Source organism: Lemur catta, chromosome 7 (assembly GCF_020740605.2).
Source record: "Lemur catta isolate mLemCat1 chromosome 7, mLemCat1.pri, whole genome shotgun sequence".
Lineage (NCBI taxonomy): Eukaryota > Metazoa > Chordata > Mammalia > Primates > Lemuridae > Lemur > Lemur catta.
Window position 1 is genome coordinate 103,068,337 of NC_059134.1, and position 17,515 is coordinate 103,085,851.

At 58.6% G+C, this 17,515-nt stretch overlaps 1 protein-coding gene across 7 annotated transcripts in view; it reads right to left on the reverse strand.

Annotated features, from left to right (window-relative positions):
* Positions 1–17,515, reverse strand: part of ANO1 (anoctamin 1) — a 163,193-nt gene that overhangs the window by 37,318 nt on the left and 108,360 nt on the right. For all 7 annotated transcript variants that reach the window (XM_045558228.1, XM_045558227.1, XM_045558232.1 and 4 more), the window contains 4 exons: positions 15,722–15,763; positions 9,896–9,960; positions 8,919–9,053; positions 4,949–5,109 (listed from right to left, as the gene is read on the reverse strand). In XM_045558228.1, the coding sequence (XP_045414184.1) occupies positions 4,949–5,109; positions 8,919–9,053; positions 9,896–9,960; positions 15,722–15,763 (403 nt within the window). The remainder of the gene's footprint in view (positions 1–4,948; positions 5,110–8,918; positions 9,054–9,895; positions 9,961–15,721; positions 15,764–17,515) is intronic.

A 17,515-nucleotide genomic window follows, 5' to 3' on the forward strand; every position in this document is an offset into this window, starting at 1 on the left:
CAGGGGAGCGGTTTGGCTTTTCCGTGACTCTCCCCTCCCCTGCGTGGCAGCGTGCAGACAGATCTTGCACTTGATTCTCTGTTTGACAGAGGCATTTGTGTATCCCACGGTGGAAGTGGAGCCGGGGAGGCGTGAGACAAACAACAGAAACTTCCGGCTGAGTCACCAGGCACAGATCTGCCCCTTTCCCGGCTTCGGGGAGGAGGCCACCCTCTGCTGGGGAGGGGTGCACTGAGGGTGCAGAGTAGTAAGTGCTCAACACAGAACCGCTAGGTGAGCAAGCTGGCTTCGTCCCACAGGGTGCAGGGAATTTAATGACTGTCATCGCAGCCCTGTGGGGACAGGCTAGCTCAGCAGCGTTCGCCTCCGCACCCCTCACTACTGGCTCATGACAAATTTCTGCTCCCCCAAGAGTGCACATAACAGGGGCTTCGGGAACGTCTTGACGGGAGGTGGGACCAGGACACTCAATTGGATTTGGAGGCAGACAGGCCAGGGTGCGGATCTGTGACATCTGTTAACGGGTCTCTTAGCTGTGTGATCTTGGGCAAACCACTTAACCTCTCTGTGCTTCGGGGTCCTCATCAGAGAAAACAACACAACCTGCCTCTGGGGCTGTTGTGGGGATTACTCAGAGAGCCTGTGCAACGCTCCTCACCCAGGGCCTGGCACATAGTCAGTCCTTGGTGCAAGTCAGGAGGTGAAAGAGGCCTGTTTTCGTGGAGACAGACAGGGAGAAAACACATTTGAGGAAATGCAGTCAGGAATACGCAAGGCACGTGCTATGCTCACGGGCCAGCCAGAGACAGGGATGCAGGTAGAGGGAGCAGAACCTGCTGCCCAGTGTTTGGGGCTCAGGAACCAGAATGCCGAGGTTCCAGCCTTGCCTCTGCTTCTTATTAGCTGTGTAAGCTTGGGGCAGTTGCCCCGATGTGCTCATCTGCCAAATGGGGTGATAGCGCTAGGTGCCACCTTTGGGGGTGAATGAACCAGTACACACGAGAGGCTTACCACCATGCCTGGCACACGGTGGCGCTGCAAAGGGGATGAAGGCACATGATTGACAGAGGTCCCCGGGCACAAGGTGAGAGGTTATGAGCCTCAGTCTCTAGGGCCTGGGCTGTGTTTTCAAATTCTTAGAAAGCAAGGGCTCACTCGTAACAGCCAGTGAGACGTCCGCATTCCCAGCCACCCTGCAGGGTAGGTGTTGTTACTGTCTCCATTTACCAATGGGGAACCTGGGCCCAGAGAGAAGAAACTCCCCTGAGATCGCAGGGCTGGCAGGTGACAGAGCTGGGATTTGAACCTGAGCCGGGCCCAGGAGCCGGCTCCGTTACCGCTAGACTATATCTAACCATCCTGCTATGTGGCCAGTCCGGCTCAGTTACCAGGTTGGGCCAAACCACCAAGCCAGCAGCCTGCACAAAACGAGCCCAGCTGGGAGAATCTTCCCAGCTCGGAGCAGGGAAATGGGTGCCCAACCAGGCGTGTCCCCACCCCAGCACCTCCAGGCCAAGGTCAGAGAGGGGAGGCCAGGAGGAACCCCCCTGTGCTGAGGTCTCTGGGACTCACGGAGGTTGGAGGGTGTCGGGAGATGGCTCCCAATGGACACGTGTCCAAGAGGCAGGCGTGGCAGGCTGTGGAGGGAGCTCGGGCCCAGGGAGACGTGGGTTCAGGTCCTGGCCCTGCCAGGGGAGACTCGCTTTCCTGTCCATGAGACGGGGACACTTCCCAGGCGCGGGGATGCGGCGGGGTGGAGGCAGGCGCGTGGGCACACACGCTTCAGCTCAGCGACTGGGAGCTACCGCTTCTAAATTTATAACACAACTGATCCCCAAATTAACACCCAGAGCTAGAGCATGGAGCTGGGAATCTGCCCATAAGCCACGTGACCTCAGGCCACGCACAGACATCACCTCCCAGTGCTCTGCGGCTAGGTTTGAACCCAGCACCGGCGCTCGCCCCTCCCTGGCCGGCCCAGCCCGGCACAGAGCTCGCGTTGGACGTCTCCGCGTGACCAGCTGAGCTGGTGACCTCCGGCTCCCGTTCTCAGCCTCGTTTGGAAAGCCGAGCGAACGCCTCTGCCCACGGAGAGAGATGACCGCGTTTGTCCCGCGGCCATGCTTATCTCTGCACGTGTCCGTCTCCAGCTCCAACTGGAACCGCCTCCCCCGCCCTGGCCTGCCCAGACCCTCGCACCGCGGAGCCGAGCGCGCGGCCCGTGGCCGGCCGTCCTCAGGGGTCAGGACGCAGCTCCCGTGGGAGCACTGACGCGTGATTATCGCTGCCACGACCACTGCCAGGACACCCCTCCTCCTTGCTGTCTCCGGGGTCCCTGCTTGTTAAAAGAGGGCTGTGGGCTCCAGCTGAGGCTTCGAACCTCAGCAGAGGAACTCCCGTCTTGACATCCCATACAGCTACACAGAAGCCTCAAGCGTAAAATGGGCAAAAGGACTGATGTCTCTTTAAATTAGGGCTGGGACTAGGGTGAGGCCAGGGAGGCCCCCCTGGGTTCGGTGGCTCACGCCTGTAATCCTAGCACTCTGGGAGGCCGAGGGGGGAGGATCGCTCGAGGTCAGGAGTTCCAGACCAGCCCGAGCAAGAGCGAGACCCCGTCTCTACTAAAAATAGAAAGAAATTATCTGGACAGCTAAAAACATATATAGAAAAAGTTAGCCAGGCATGGTGGCGCACGCCTGTAGTCCCAGCTACTCGGGGGGCTGAGGCAGGAGGATCACTTGAGCCCAGGAGTTTGAGGTTGCTGTGAGCTAGGCTGATGCCACGGCACTCACTCTAGCCCGGGCAACAGAGTGAGACTCTGTCTCAAAAAAAAAAAAAAAGGATTTCACAACAGTCACTCTGAGGTCGGGGAGTGTGGGCTGGGCGCCAGGCACGTCTCTCCCCTCAACCCTGGTCCTGGCTTAAACCTCTTATCTGGTGGGGAGCCAGGCAGAGGCCTGTGGGACCCAGTTTGAGAACCATTGGGTTTTAGACGTTCAGGCCCAGATTCTTTGCTCAGACAAGTGGAAGTGACAAGCCCAGAGCTTCTGCCACTTGGAAAGCAGGGCCAGGCCCAGAGCCTCCCGCAGGCGAGGGGCCAGACTCTCCTGGGTCTTTCCCCAAACAACCAGGATGGTGACAAATTCCAGGGGTGACCCGGCAGGGAGGAACTCCCAGGAGAAGGCCCAGGTGAGAGGCTCTTGCAGTGACCAGACTGCAACGGAGCTTTTGACGCTCCCAAAGCAAGAGCCACTGCAGGCGCTTAGTGCAGAGACCTCTCACTGCCAGGTGTGTCGAGCTGGAAATACGATAAGTACAGCCTGGGATGTTTTATTTCTTCATCCGGGCTCCCTTGCCTCTCCGCTCCCTTCCCCAGACCCAGCTCCCAGGGGCAGGCGGTGCTCGTAACAGGAGGAGGAATTGAAACCCAAGCGCTTCCCTGCGGGGGGTGCCCGGCTCCACGCACCCCAGAACTACTGCAGGGCGCCGAGGAGTCCCACGACGGAGGACATGTTTGGAGCCTCAGCTTAGAGAAGGACGCGGGCCAGGGCCCTCAGACGGCTGCATCTTTCCAAATCCTGAGATGATGCCAGGGAGGGCAGAACTCGGGGAGGGGCAGGACCTGAAGGCTGGTTTCTCCAGGGACCTTCAAAACTTTTGTTCACGTTCGGGGAGTGGGGCTGGCAATTTATATTCCTGTGCTTCTGATGAAACCGCTCGGCCAAGCCCAACGGCACCTCCTGGACTCGTGGGGATATGGCGACGGCCAACGCCAAGCGCTGGGGGCTTCTGGAATTACCAAACGTCTGTTCCCATCGGAGACCCTTTACTTGGAGAAGTAGTGACTGGGAGTTTGGGGGCTGGATTCCTCCCAGAGATTTAAGCAGGGAAAGAGGGAACTTCTGGGATCAAACTGGGGACTCACAGGGCCAGGGAAGGGGGGCGCAATGAGGCTTCCAGTGGCTTCTCTCGCACACGCCAATAGGCCCCCTTCCTGGGGTTCTGCCGCCACTGACCCTGACTCTACAACTCCACGTGTGACAAAAATCTTCAGAATGCAGCTCAAGGGCCCCACACCTCTTCCAGGCAGCCCCCCTGACTTCCCTCCCCCAAGGGTCCCCACCCTTCCCTGTGCCTGGCCCCATCTCCTACCAGACGGGAGCCCTGGAGACAGGCCTGAGCTTGGGTGCCCGGCGTGGTGCTTGGGCCTGGGGACAGCTCAGCACATGGCTGCCCACTGCACAAATCCCAAATCCCTAACTGGCAAAGGCTGTGACAGGGGGCCACAGAGGTGGGAACAGTACTGTTTGCGCAACCAAAACCGCCTGTAGAAATGCTTTCACCCGCCACTTACCAACCTCCATGCACCCAAAGCTGGAGTCGGGCATGAGGGGGGCTGAGATTAGGGAGTCTTCCCGGAGGGGGAGGGGCCTGCCCTAGGTGTGGGGGACAGTGGAGCCCCGTGGCTGCTCAGGAGCTGAGTGACCCCAGGCAGCTGCCACCAGCTCCCTCTGGGCCTCAGCTGCTCCCTGTGAATGTGTGTGTGGAGCCACCCTGAGGCTCTAACAGAGCCGGCCCAGGCCCTGGCCCAGCTCAGCTTTCCCTCCGGGGTGTGGGGTCTGGGAAGGAAGCCGAGCTGGCCTCGCTGTTCTACATCAGCTGCCCTTCCTGGGCCAAGAAACCCTGGTCCTGGGGTGTCTCAGAGCAAAGCATCCCTCCCAGGTTCCCCCGGGCTGGCTCAGAATAACCCCTCTGCATGTCTTGATGTAACGCAGACCCTCGTAACCTGAGCACAAAATGGGGGGTCATTTCCACCGGCCCCCACCTCCACGCTTGTTCCTGGCAAACCCTGCCTGCGGAGGACTTCACGGAGACAGGCGGGGGACGTACAGGAGACCACCCAGAGTCACTGCCGCCCTGGGACCCAGCGAGCCGAGGCCCCGCTTACCCCACAGGGCCATGAAGACGGAGAAGAAGACGGTGGCCGGGTTGTCGAAGAGGTGGCTGGCCCGGGCCGTGGCGCAGGCTGAGCTCATCTTCCAGTAGCTGCAGGTCTTGTCGCAAAGGGGGCACATGGTGATGTTGTGTCTCTGGTCGCACATCTCCATGCTGGAAGAGAGGGCGGGTCTGCGGTTGCCGGGCCACAGCGACAGAGCGCCGCCTGCCTGCCGCTCTGGGCTGGGAGGGAGTGCCAGGCCCGAGTTGGGGGTTGGTGAGGGTCCCCTAGGTCCCCGCCCTGGTGGCCACGATGAGGCCAGCGCCAGCCATGCCCCGTCCCTCCTTCCTACCCAGGCAGCTTCACACGTGTGACTCGTGCTGCTCCCCCGGCCTGAGCTCGGAGGGGCCCCACACTTGGGCTAATGCTCCACTGCTGCCGCCTCAAAGTGTGTGATGGTTTTGGACAAAGGTCTCGCATTTCCATTTTGCGCGAGGCCCTGCAGCCCCTGTAGCCAGCCCTGGATGTGGCCCCCTCCAGGCTTGCTTTGTGGCAGGAGAGGGGCCAAGAGTATTCGCCTCTGGGGTGACACTGGGGAGCAACACCCCCAGCCTGTCCTCAGGCCGCCTCCAGGAGAAGCCCAGGTGGCAGCCAGCCCTCCAGCGATCACTGGTGGGTCCTGGGCAGCGAGCAGACAGGCAAGGCTGGGACCAGCGGCTGCGGATGGGACAGCGGAGCCTTGTAGCGCCCAGGCTCGTCTCCCGCCTCCTCCTCCTCAGCACTCGCACTCTCGCCCGCTGATCCTAGACACAGCGATTCTTCGCAGCCTCCGGTGGTGTGAGAAGCAGCCGCATCACTGGCCTGCGTGGATCTCCCACCTGGCCTGGACCAGCACCGTGGGCTGTTACAATCCCATCTCCACACATGAGATAATGAGTCCAGAGAGGAACAGCCACTTCCTCAGGGCCACACAGCAGAGTGGGAATTGAACCCTGGTCTCTGTCTCAGGGCCTGGGCACTGAACGGCTCTCACCTACCGCCCAGAGGCCATGGGAGGGGGGCTGCCGGCTGAGGTTGGGTGGCCCAGCCCGGGTCCTAGCTTGCTATGCCTGCCCTCTGCGACCCTGGCCAAGTCCTGTGGCCTTTCTGGAAAATGAGGAGGGGGTCAGAATAAGGTCCTGCCAGCTCAGGCCTGCCCCGAACCTTCTCCCTCCTGCTACCGTGGGCACAGCTCGGAGCTGGAGGCTCACTCCCAGAGGTTGGATGCTTATCTGGGAGAGAGTGGAAGTGGGTGGTTTATTGTTTTTATTTTACCTTTTAAATTTCTGTCTACACATGCACTGGTGCACAGCAGGTGCTGTTTAATAAACGTCTGTGGTGAGGCTCTATGGGACCCTCCTCTGTGCCCAGCGCTGTGGGCACTCTGGCTCAATTCTCTGCTCTCTGTAACAGTCGCTAAACGTTCATGTAACAATTACGTGTGCACTGTACGTGCCAGGCCCTGTGTGGCACTGAAGATGGACAGATGAAGGAAGGACTGACCACAGCCAAGGCCACCGTCCGGGGTGTCTGGGAGGTGTGTGTGTGTGCGTGGGAGCATGTGGGAGCATGCCGGGAGGGGCAGGTGAGCAGCACACACGGGTGCAGGGAGTGTGCACTCCGGGCCCGGCCAGCTACGGGTTTGACACTCAGCTCAGCGTCTGTGATCCGAGTGGCCTTGGGCAGGTGACTCGAGCTCCTCGTGCCTTAGTTTTCCCGTCTGCAGCATGGGGGTGTTGATAACAAAGAACCCATGTTATTGGGCTGTCAGGAGGATTAGAGACCGATGTGTGTGGCGCCCTTGGGACAGGGCCTGGCACACCTCAGACACACATGAGGTCACCCACATTGTTATTATTGAGGGGATAACCACATGCCTGGCGACAGTAGTGATTTTAAACAGAAGCCCGGGAGCTGGCCTTGTGGGGTCCTGACCCTCACTAAGTCTTGTCTCCTCTGAGGGCCTGTCTAGGGAAGCAGAAGGGGACAGGAGGTATGAGGGAGGACGTCCCCAGCTGGGTGTGACCTGCAACCCTCTCCCAGGGAGCCTGCAGGTGGAGTGCCACCCCTGCATGATCAGCACGTGGCCCAAGGCCACAGTGACCACCTGGCCTGAGGGTGGCCTGGAGCCCTAAAGGCTAGGCCTGGGGACAGGGAGGGCCCAGGAGTATCCCTGCTCGTCTCTGAGCCCTGTGGCCCCCGAGCCCACCTCCCGGCCAGTCTCGGCTTCCAGAGCAAACACCACCAGCCAGAAGCCTTTTCCTGCCGGTTTTAAACCTTCTGCTTCCTGCTTCACCACCTTCAGCCACTGTGCAGATAAAGGGCAGGGAGGTCTGTCTCTCACAAGGGCCAGTGGCACCAGGCTGGGCGCTGGCCCCCTCAGCCCTGGCGGGGAGGACGGACGGCACGGGGTGTGCACACCAGGCAGAGGCCTCGGCACTGGCCTTGTCTGTGCCCCGCCGTGTCTGGATCCTGAGTAACTGCTGCTGGCATGTCCGACCACGTGACGGAAGGCCAGCCAGCTGGCACGACCAAGGAGCGTCCACACTCCGGCTGGCCGAGCCTCAAGGCCGCCCTCCGAGGGAAGGAGGAAGGAAGCTGGAGACTCCCAGCCTCCTCCAGGGACCAGGGGGACTCCCCGCCTTTCACTGGTCACTTCCCTCCAGCTTTGAGCTCTTTTAGCCAAAAGTCGCCTTAAAATCCCCACCACGTCTGGGCTACTTTGATCTTTACCACAGTTGAGCCCCAGTACCGGTGACCTCACATCACATCAGCAAACAAAGGGACAGGTTTTCTCCAGCCAAGGACCAAAATAACACCCAGGGGAGATAAGCCAGATTCCCGCAAAGCTTTGATTCCGGGGGTGGAATAGTTTAGGTGTTATTCATGTGTGAAAACATCATTTCAACAGAAATTGACTGGATATGGTCTTTCTGTGCTAAAAGCCGGTTCTTCCCCAGCTGAGACTTGCCGGAACCGCAGATGAATTTTCCAAACTCTAGCGCTGCTTTGGAGACGCCTGGCAGAGTCGTTAGGAAAATAACGGACTGATACACTGGGGCTTTTCAGGGCCAGCTCGATTCACCTTTAGGGTCTCACTTCCCCGGTGGTGCAATTTGATAAACACGGAGAACGGCGCAGTGTCCCTGCCAAGGCTGTGGGCTGTGGCTATCCCTGGGCTAGCCCTGGGGCGTCGAGGCACAACCACAGAAGGCTGGGGGCTGCTCCGACCACCGGTGAAGTTCTCAAACCTGCACCGCTTGACTCCTGTCCTGGCTGCCACCTGCGGAGAACTGCACCCCACCCATGGGGCTGGGCTGCCCTGGGTCTCGAGAGCTCCCCTACGTGTGACAGGTGCCTGGTGCACAGCGGAAGGCAGACCAGAGCTACACGCAAAGGCCCGAGTACGCTGAGTGATGCTACCCTCTGTTACGGCCCTGCTCCTGCAATGTGTCCCCAGCCTCGGGGACAACAGGAGGGGACGTGGGCAGGCCCCACTGAGAAGACGGAGCAGGCGGAGGTGCCACACAGCGCCTGAGCGCCAGCCCACACAGAGGTCTCGAAACACTCACCTGTCTTGCTTCCTGAGCATGCAAGGAAGCCGTGAATTTTCTGGTCGCATAATGACCACAAATTAAACGGAAGAAGCAAACCCAAAAAACCTTCTGAACAATGAAAATGGGCCAGATATTTATGTCTCGTCTTGACAATAAAGCATATCCTAGGATGACCACGCCCCAAAGGGCAGCCACACTTCTAGATGGCGACTGAGCCCTTCGGACGGTGCCTTTGGTCCTGACAGGCTGGGCGGGCGCTGAGTGCGTGGGCAGGAATGGCGTGAGAGGCCAGAGCCCCAGGGAACTCTGCGCTGGAGCTGCAGGAGCCGCAGGAAAGGGACGCCTTCCGGGGAAGGGGCGTGTGCCGTGGGCGGGGCTCTGCCTACCTGGGGATGTTTTCGTCCACGGTGGCGCAGCCGTACAGGAACACGATGATGCCCACGACAGAGGCGGGGATGAGCATTTGGGTGTACACGCCCAGCCAGGCGAAGTACAGGCCGATCTTCTCCCCGAAGTACTTCCTGCACCGCAGGGGCAGAGTCAGACGGAGACAAGCTGACTCTCACTGTACCCCACGCCAGGTCCCCTCCCCAGCAAGGACTCACTCAAACTGGGGCCACCAGTAGGAGGCAGAGAGGGGGCTCGGGCCGCCCCATCAGGTCCGGGGGTGCCCTCTGCTTTCCCTATGCCTGTCCCTTTCTCCTCTGGGCCCCAGGAAGGTGGGTGCCTTTCTGTTGGTGACAGCCCACGCTGGTGGGTGCAGATGTATTTCCCCAGAGGCTGTTGGCTCCGAGTCCTGTTCGGCGTAAGGACCGGAATGAACCTCGGCATGGAGGTGCCAAGAAAACCAGTCACTCCTCACGCTAAGCGTCGTTGGCACCTTGATGGCTTAAATGCGTTTCCACAGGCCAACCAGAGGCTCCCAGTCCCTGCAAGTCCCCACAGGACACATTGCCTAACCTGGTCGCCCCTCCTTCCTGCCCCATGGGGACAGAGGTCCTCTCGGGAGAGGCCAAATTCTTACAAATTTTGAGGCAGCTCTTTTCTTCCCCTCAAGACCGCAATGCAGGAAATGCCGCCACCCGGTGGGGCCAGCCCAGGTGGAGAATTTAGGAGCAGACGTGAAGGGAAAGAGTCCGTCCTCTGGGGAATTTGAATAAACCGCTTCACCAACCCTGGCCCAGGCTGCCAGGCCTGCGGGGAGGCCGTGGGTCTTCCCACACAAGTGCTTCAAGTTCAAACAGGTTCCCAGGTACTGAATATTCGGGGCAGTTGAAATGCACAGGGTCGTTTATAGACTAACATGAACTAGGGACTCGATTCCCACAGCCTTTGGCTCAGGCCTGCCTGGGGCCCTTCTTACCTGATCAGGTCGATGGGCTGGTACTTATAGAAGACGCCGTACCTCGCCCACTCTTCGTACAGGAGCTGGGGGAGACGCAGTGGTGAGGAGAGAGGTGACACTCCGAGGGGACTTCCCCGGAACACAGGGCTGCCGGGGACTCAGCCCACAGCTACATCACTCACTCATTCAACAAGCCCGTACTGAGAGCTGGCTGAGTGCGGGCAGGCGGAAGGACACCAAACCATTTCTCGGAAAGGGCACAAAACCACCAATTAAAAAAAAAAAAAAAAAAACCTCACGGGATGCAAAGATAGCGTGAGGTTTGTCTCCTGAGACGGGCTGTCTGATTAACAGTGCTCAGTGAAATAAATGGAACCGACACGCGCCTGGATCCCCCCTAGGCCTCGGCAGGGACGGTAATGAGTTTGGGGGATTGGAAGCCGCTGTGTTAGGACTGCTGGGGAAAAAAATCCCACGTGTGCGGGTAGTTAAGGCTTCATCAACTTAATGCACAGGCCGGGCTCGCCAGCGCACCCTCCCCACGGCGGGCACCGGTCAGTGTGGGCAGGGGGCAGCTGCCCACCAGGGGCCAGGGGTGAAGCCGGCTGCCCGTCCCCTCAGCTTGGAGCCCGTTCCCTGGGCCAAGGCACCTCCAAACCGCGAGTCTGAGGTCATGGGTGAGGGGCGAGGGGACCCCTCAGAGCTGTCACTGCTCCCAGTCCCTGGAGGCCAGGAAATGGGTGTGAGACGTCTCGGGTCTGACAGAACCAGTGTGTCTGGGCTTCTCCTTTGGGGACATCTGGGGCTGGGTGTGACAGGGATCCCGACTGACATGGGGAGGAGCAGCACCCCTGGGTGCACCATCACTGCCCCCACCCAATCTCAACAATGAAGGGCACACTCCTGGAATTTGCAAATGGGCCACGTTTCACTGCACAGCACCTCGAAGCTGCCGGCCTCCCCACAGCCGAGGACAGCAACGGCCAGAGGGGCCAGCGAGGGCTGGATTTGCCCCTAGAAATGAACGATAGGTGGGACCCTGATCCAGCAGGATTACTGTCCTTATAAGAAGAGGAAAGAGGCTGGAGCTCACCCTCTGCCCCCCACGTGAGGACACAGCAAGGAGGCAGCTATCTGCAAGCCAGGAAGAGAGCCCTCCCCAGGAACAAAAGTGGCCTCTGGCTTCCAGAACCGTAAGAAAATAAATTTCTGTTGATTAAGTCCCCAGCCTGCGGTGTTTTGCTCTGGCAGCCCGCACTGCCTAAGACTCTCTCGCTCACTGACTGGGAAGACCGGAGGTAATGGGGTAGCTTCCTACACACAGACACTTTTTCAGGCAAGTCCTTGAAAATCAAAGACATGCAGGAGGCTCACTGGGAGGGCTCAGCTTCCACAGACCAGGCAGTCAGGGCCGGGACATCACCCTCGGGAGAATTCCTCCCTTTCCTTGGGGCTCCAGAGAATGCAAGTGCTGCGTTTCATCAAAGGCAACACACACGCCTCCAAAAAGCAGGGGAGAGGATAACTCAGAAAGGCCAAGTGCATTCTTATAAGTTAGAAGTGAACCTGGCTGTCAAAACCCTGGGTTTTGCCTGCTCTGCTCTAAGAGCAGCTTCCTCTTGATTTAAAGTCCCTCTGTACGCAGCACACACAGGATGTATTCCGTGGGATTCGGGTTCTGAAAAATCAGCAGTGAGGCCGGCCGCTGGTGGTGAGGGACCGGATGCTCAGGCCTCCCCTGGCTGTCTCTGAGGGGAGAGAGGCCAGGAATTGGAGCTCAGGGTGGTCCCGGGCAGACCCCTCCGCCAGCCCTGTCTCCTCCTTCACACTGAAGGATGCTCCTTCCTCCCAGGCACCAGGTAAACCCGACGGCTCACGCGGGTTAGTGATTTGCAGAAAGCAGAATGCTTGCTCTGCACCGGGGCATCTGGCTGTGGGGACGATGACGGAAAGGCTGCAGTTCTGCTGTGTAAACAGCGGGGTCTAAGCCAGCAGACCCTGATGACGCTGAACTGCAGCTCTGGAAATGCAGGGCGGCACCACCAACCTGCACCCCTGCCCCTCCCCCGGAACCAAGTCACTGGTCTATAAAACAGGCAGGCGGGAGACGCAGCAGGGAGGAAGAGGAAGGGTCGGGGAGACAGACACAGAGAGGGAGGGAGGGAGGGAAGGAGACAGGAAGAGAGGGAGAGGAGAGGAGAGGCGGGGTTGGGAAGAGGGACAGAGACAGAGACGGAGAGAGGAAGGGGGAGAGAGAAGGAGAGAGAGACAGAGAGGGAGACACAGAGAGACAAAGACAGAGATAACGACAGAGACAGAGAGGGAGAGAGGGAGGAAGAGGCAGAAACAGAGAAAGGACTAAGGCCTACACGGGCAGGGAAGGGCCCTGGCAGGCTCACCACCATCCTCTGACAGGTGTGGTGGACAGATCACACCCCACCCCCAGCCCCGCCCCAGCTTTCTACACAAACCACCTGATCTCTGGACTTTTGTTCCTGCCAAGAGGAGAGCATCAATCACCCTGCACTGTCAGGGCAAAGAAGTCAAACTTTGGATGCTGCTGTTACTGTTGGGAGAAGTCCAAGGACTCACCTAGCCCGGGTGAGCATGGGGGAGGCGTCGGGGCACCGGGTGGATGGGCTGCAGAGCCAGGCCAGGCAAGTGGCTCCAGCCCCTGGACCCCAGAGGGATCCCATTCGACCTACTGGGGTCTTTCCTGCCTGGACATCCTGCCGGGGCCCACGCGGTCAGCATGGCACTGCCACAGCCCTTGGTTACAGTAGGTGCTGGCGCCGTGCCGTCCTCCTAGAATGGAGGCACCAGGAAGACCCATTCTATCTTGTTCTCCTTCTCATCCTCTGTGCCTCGACCAGGGCCTGGGGCGGGCTACAGGTTTTCAGTAATTGTTGAAAGAATGAATGAATGAATGAATGAATTACAGGTCGGGCCCTGTGGCACCCAGTCCAGCACAGCAATGGAGCAGACCTCAACCCACAGCTGGGGTAAGTACCCCCCTGACCCCAGCAAGCCCCTCTTGAGGGGTCTTGGCTGTCCCCTGCCCCACGGGGCCCAAGCTGACCTCCTCTTCCAGAGCCCTGGCAGGAGGAAGCAGCCACTGCCCTGCCCGCCAGAGCACCCTCCAGCCATGTCCAAATACAGTCCTCAGTGTGTCCCTTGGGCACCCAGGGTTTAGTTCTGTGTAGATCTGAAACCACCCTCAGCCCAGAGGGAAGGAGCATTCGCCCCAAGGGCCCCCAGGTGTTTGTGATCCCAGATCAGGCTGATGGTTACAATGTTATGGCTGTGCCCAGCCTCAGCCCGGATGCCTCTTCCTTACACATCCCACCTCCACCCCCCACGCTCAGCACAGAGATACGTCCTTGGCTGCACTCTTCCTTCTGTCCTGTGAGGTATCTGGGGTCTGGTGCTTGCCACTTGCAGGAGCAATAATGGAAAAGCCACAGATTGTGTCACCAGAAAGGTAAAACACTCAGTACCAGGCCACTTCATATGGAGCCATGACCAGAGGATGAGAAGTTCTCCAAGGCTCTGAGTTAGCACCCAAACACCTATCTGACCCTCCCTCCCTCCCTCCCTCCCTTCCTTTCTTCCTTCCATCCAACTACCACCACCCATCAACCTGCTCACCCATTCACTCATCCATCATCCATCCACCCATCGATCCATCCATCCATCTACCGATTCACCCATCCATCTACCCACCCATCCATCCATCTGCCCATCCATCCACCCATCCACTCATCCATCCACCCATCTATCCATCCATCCATCTACCATCATCCATCAACCTGCTCACCCATTCACTCTCCTATCATCCATCCATTCTTCCATCCATTCCTCCACCTACCCATCCACCCATCCATCCATCCATCCATCCATCTACCCACCTATCCACCCACATATTCATCTATCCACCTACCCATTCACCCATCCATCTACCCACCATCCATCCATCTGCCCATCCATTCATCCATCCATCCACCCACCTATCCACCCACATATCCATCCATCCACCTACCCATTCACCCATCCATCTACCCACCCATCCATCCATCTGCCCATCCATTCATCCATCCATCCACCCATCCACTCATCCATCCATCTACCCATCCACCCTTCCATCTACCCACCCATCCATCCACCCATCCATCCATCCACCCATCCACTTATCCATCCACCCATCCACCCATCCATCTGTCATTACTCCCTGACTACCTTCCATGGGCCAGGCCTTGTACCCATTGCTGGGATATAACATTAAGTGGGGAGGGGGCAGCATTCCAGGTAGGAGAAACAGCTGTGCCTGGACAGACCTGGAGCTGTGCTTGCTGTGCTGGCACACAGCAGTGCCCAGTATTTCTTGAATAAGTAACTGAGATAGTCCTGGCACTGATGTGGCATCAGCCAAATGGTCTTGAGATCAGAAAGGCGGCCAGTGTGGCTGCAGCATATTGGGGGGACAGGGCAGAGGGCCCATGATTCAGAGGGCTGAGTTCAGCCAGAAGGGGTTTGCTGGTGTCCATGGAAAGCACATTCCTAGGTGAAGGAAGGGCATCAGCCAAGGGGCAGAGGGGCACAGAGGGACACAGGGGGCTGGACTGCAAGGCCAGAGCTGGTCAGGGCAGGCCCATGGAGGGGATGGTGCTTCTCCAATGGGATCGGATGGGGGAGTTCTGCAAGTCACAGGGGCTCAGACGAATGCCAGATGTTACACTAAAAATAACCAAATATGTAATTTTGTGCTAAATCAGATAGTATCTTCAGCTGGGTTCCCGGGCAGCAGGCAAGTTGTATCAAGTACCAAAGGTTTAAAAACATGTACGAGGGGCCGGAGGGAGGCTGAAATGAAGAACATTCCATACACAGAGGTCCTGGCCCCTGGGATTTGGGACAAGGCCACCATTGTGAGGCTGTCAGGGCGGCGACTCGGCCCCCCACCTGCAGAGGGGTCAGCAGTGGGGGCCAGGGCAGGACAGGCAGGGTCCAGAGAGGGCCGCTCCCCGGCGGGCGGACGTGGAAGCTGGGGGGGAAGCTGGTTGCGGGTGTGGACACGGGGGTGGGCTGGGGCAGGAAGTGACCTTCTAGCGTGTGGGGGTGGGGAGAGCATGTGGCTGTCTGGGGAGATGCCCCAGTGGGGCAAAACTTCCTGGGGAGCCGGGTGGAAGGAGCAGGGACCCTCTGCCTGGAGTGAGGCGCTTGAAGAGCGCGGAAACTAGCAATAGCCACCAAAGGACAAAACATCACTTAGTGTTTCCCAAAGTGTGCTCTGTGGGACCCCAGCTCAGTAACATCTCCAGTAAAAAGGGTTCCATGTCAGGTGAGTTTGAGAAATATTTCACTGAACCCCATCGAATAGCTTTCCTCAGTGTGCTGCTGGGGACTCTGTGGGCCTGGCCACAGCGGTGCCCAAGTGTATTTACCCGGAGCCGTGCGGGATGAGGCCAAATGCCAGCAGAGACTGCTGGAGGCACAGGCGTGGTTGCGGTTGTCTGGTAAGATCAGAGTTTTAACCCCTGCGGGTTCAGCGGCAGAAGGACAGTGCGGAAGGGGCAGGCCCCGGGGAGGACATCCCTTCCTTCCTTCCTCACATTTAGGACCATCTACCAAGTATGCTTCCGAGAATGAGAAAAAGGAAAACCAGGCAGCTACATACACAGAGTTCACCGACTTGTCTGAAAACCTGGAGGGAAGTGGTGCCCGGACAGATGCCCGCTGCTCTCCCCGCAGCCAGCGCCCCGGGGGAGACCCTGCCGTGGCCCACCTGCCCCGGGACCACTCCAGACCCCGAAGAGCCACCTTCCACTGCCGCCTGAGTCAACTTACCTTCCTGTCATTGAACTCCACGTTTTCGCCTTCATAGTCCCCCTGTTTAGAAAGAGAAAAGGAAAATCCTTATTACCTGATGGAGCTTGTGAGCGGCTCAGATTTGCAATGTTTCAAAACATAAACTCCATCACCTTTCGTTGGCACAAATTAAGATAATCCTGGGACAAAATTTCACACAGAGCGTGAAGGTCACCAGGTGTCCCTGCCCTTCTGATGGAAAGTGCTGTGCAGGCCCTTGTTGGCTGCCCCGCCAGCCTCGCCCACCCGGACTGCCCGAGCCACCCTCCCCCTCGGCACAGAGGGGACTCCAGGACAGGACCCACGGTCAGTCCTTGGAACTGGAAACACGAACATGAGGGGGCGTTGGGGAGCGGGAAGAATCGCATCTGTAGGGTGAACATATGGCCACTCTGCTGGGACTGTCCCAGTGTCGGGCCCCCACTCCACTCTGGAGCACCCCAAGAGGGACAATGAATTACACGGTCACTGCATGTTGAGATCAGTGGGTCCCACACTCCCATTTTACAGATGGAAACACTGTGGCTCAAAGAAGCAAACGGACTTTCCTGAGCTAAGAGTGGTCAGACTGGGACTTGATCCCGACCTCTAAATCCACAGGAAGAGGAGAAGGGCCCCAAAGTTGAAAGTGAGCCCAAAATTGATACAAACAACTACGGAGGAGCAGTAGGAGAGAGGCTGTGCCACGGCCCAGGGCTGAGGCTCACCGGGCAGACAAAGCTCTGGGCCTCACCGAGGTCTGTTCGCCGGCCACCTCGGGTGGGTAGATGTCAACCAGGAAGGAGGCCAAAAGCCACCCAGCAGCTGACTTAAATGCCAAAGTCCTTTCTGTACAGATACCACACTCTAATTACAAGAGGCTTCTAAGGGTCTCACTCGGAGCACTCAGCTCCCATCCCGGCACAGTTCCATCAGACTGCTATCTGGTTAGCAACGGCACCCAGCACCTTGCCTGGCAGATGTTCTCCCGTCCAAGTACTAACCAGGCCCGGCCCTGCTTAGCTTCCGAGAGCAGACGTGATCGGGCGGGTTCAGGGTGGTGAGGCTGTAGACCTGGCAGACGTTCCTATGAATGGATGAATGCAGGGGGCACGGGACGGGGGTGGGTGGTGCTCTGGGCCGTGCACCGAAGGCAATAGCAGTGACGTAGGACAACAGCACGGTGAGGAAGATGGGTGTAGGGAAATGCAAAGCACTATACGGCACGCGGCCACGGCCTCACCGTGCAGCCCCCGGCCAGGCCGAGTCTCCTTCTGCCAGTGCGCTGGTTAAGGGTACAAGGGACTCGGTTCAGAATGAGTCGTCCCCCCAGTATTTAAACATCAACTTCGGTGCTGAACAGGGTGGATGCCCTTCAGTTGCGTAAGAAATCTATGGACGTAAAATTCCGTAAAGTATACCCTACAGTACGCCCAGAGTCCACAGGCCAGGTTCGGGGCTCCATGCCTCCTTGGCTGCGTGCTCCTGGGCAAGCTGCCTGAGCTTCTCAAGCCTCAGTTTCTCCATCTGGGAAACGGGAACAGATCCCACCCACGTTGCAGGGTTCCCCAGGGCTGCGTAAGGCATCATGGTGATCGCAAATGGGGGTTTTCCTGCATGGGCCTTGGCGATGCTTTTTGGGAGACTGGCTGCCTGACCGTGGGCCAGCGATCGGGGGTCTCACACCAGTCTGTTTAAAGTGCTGACAGAATCGAGTCCTAAGAAAAATGCGGTTGTGAAGACCAGGAGGAGGGATGCACTTGGCCTCGGGGAAGGAAGAGGCGGTGATACAGC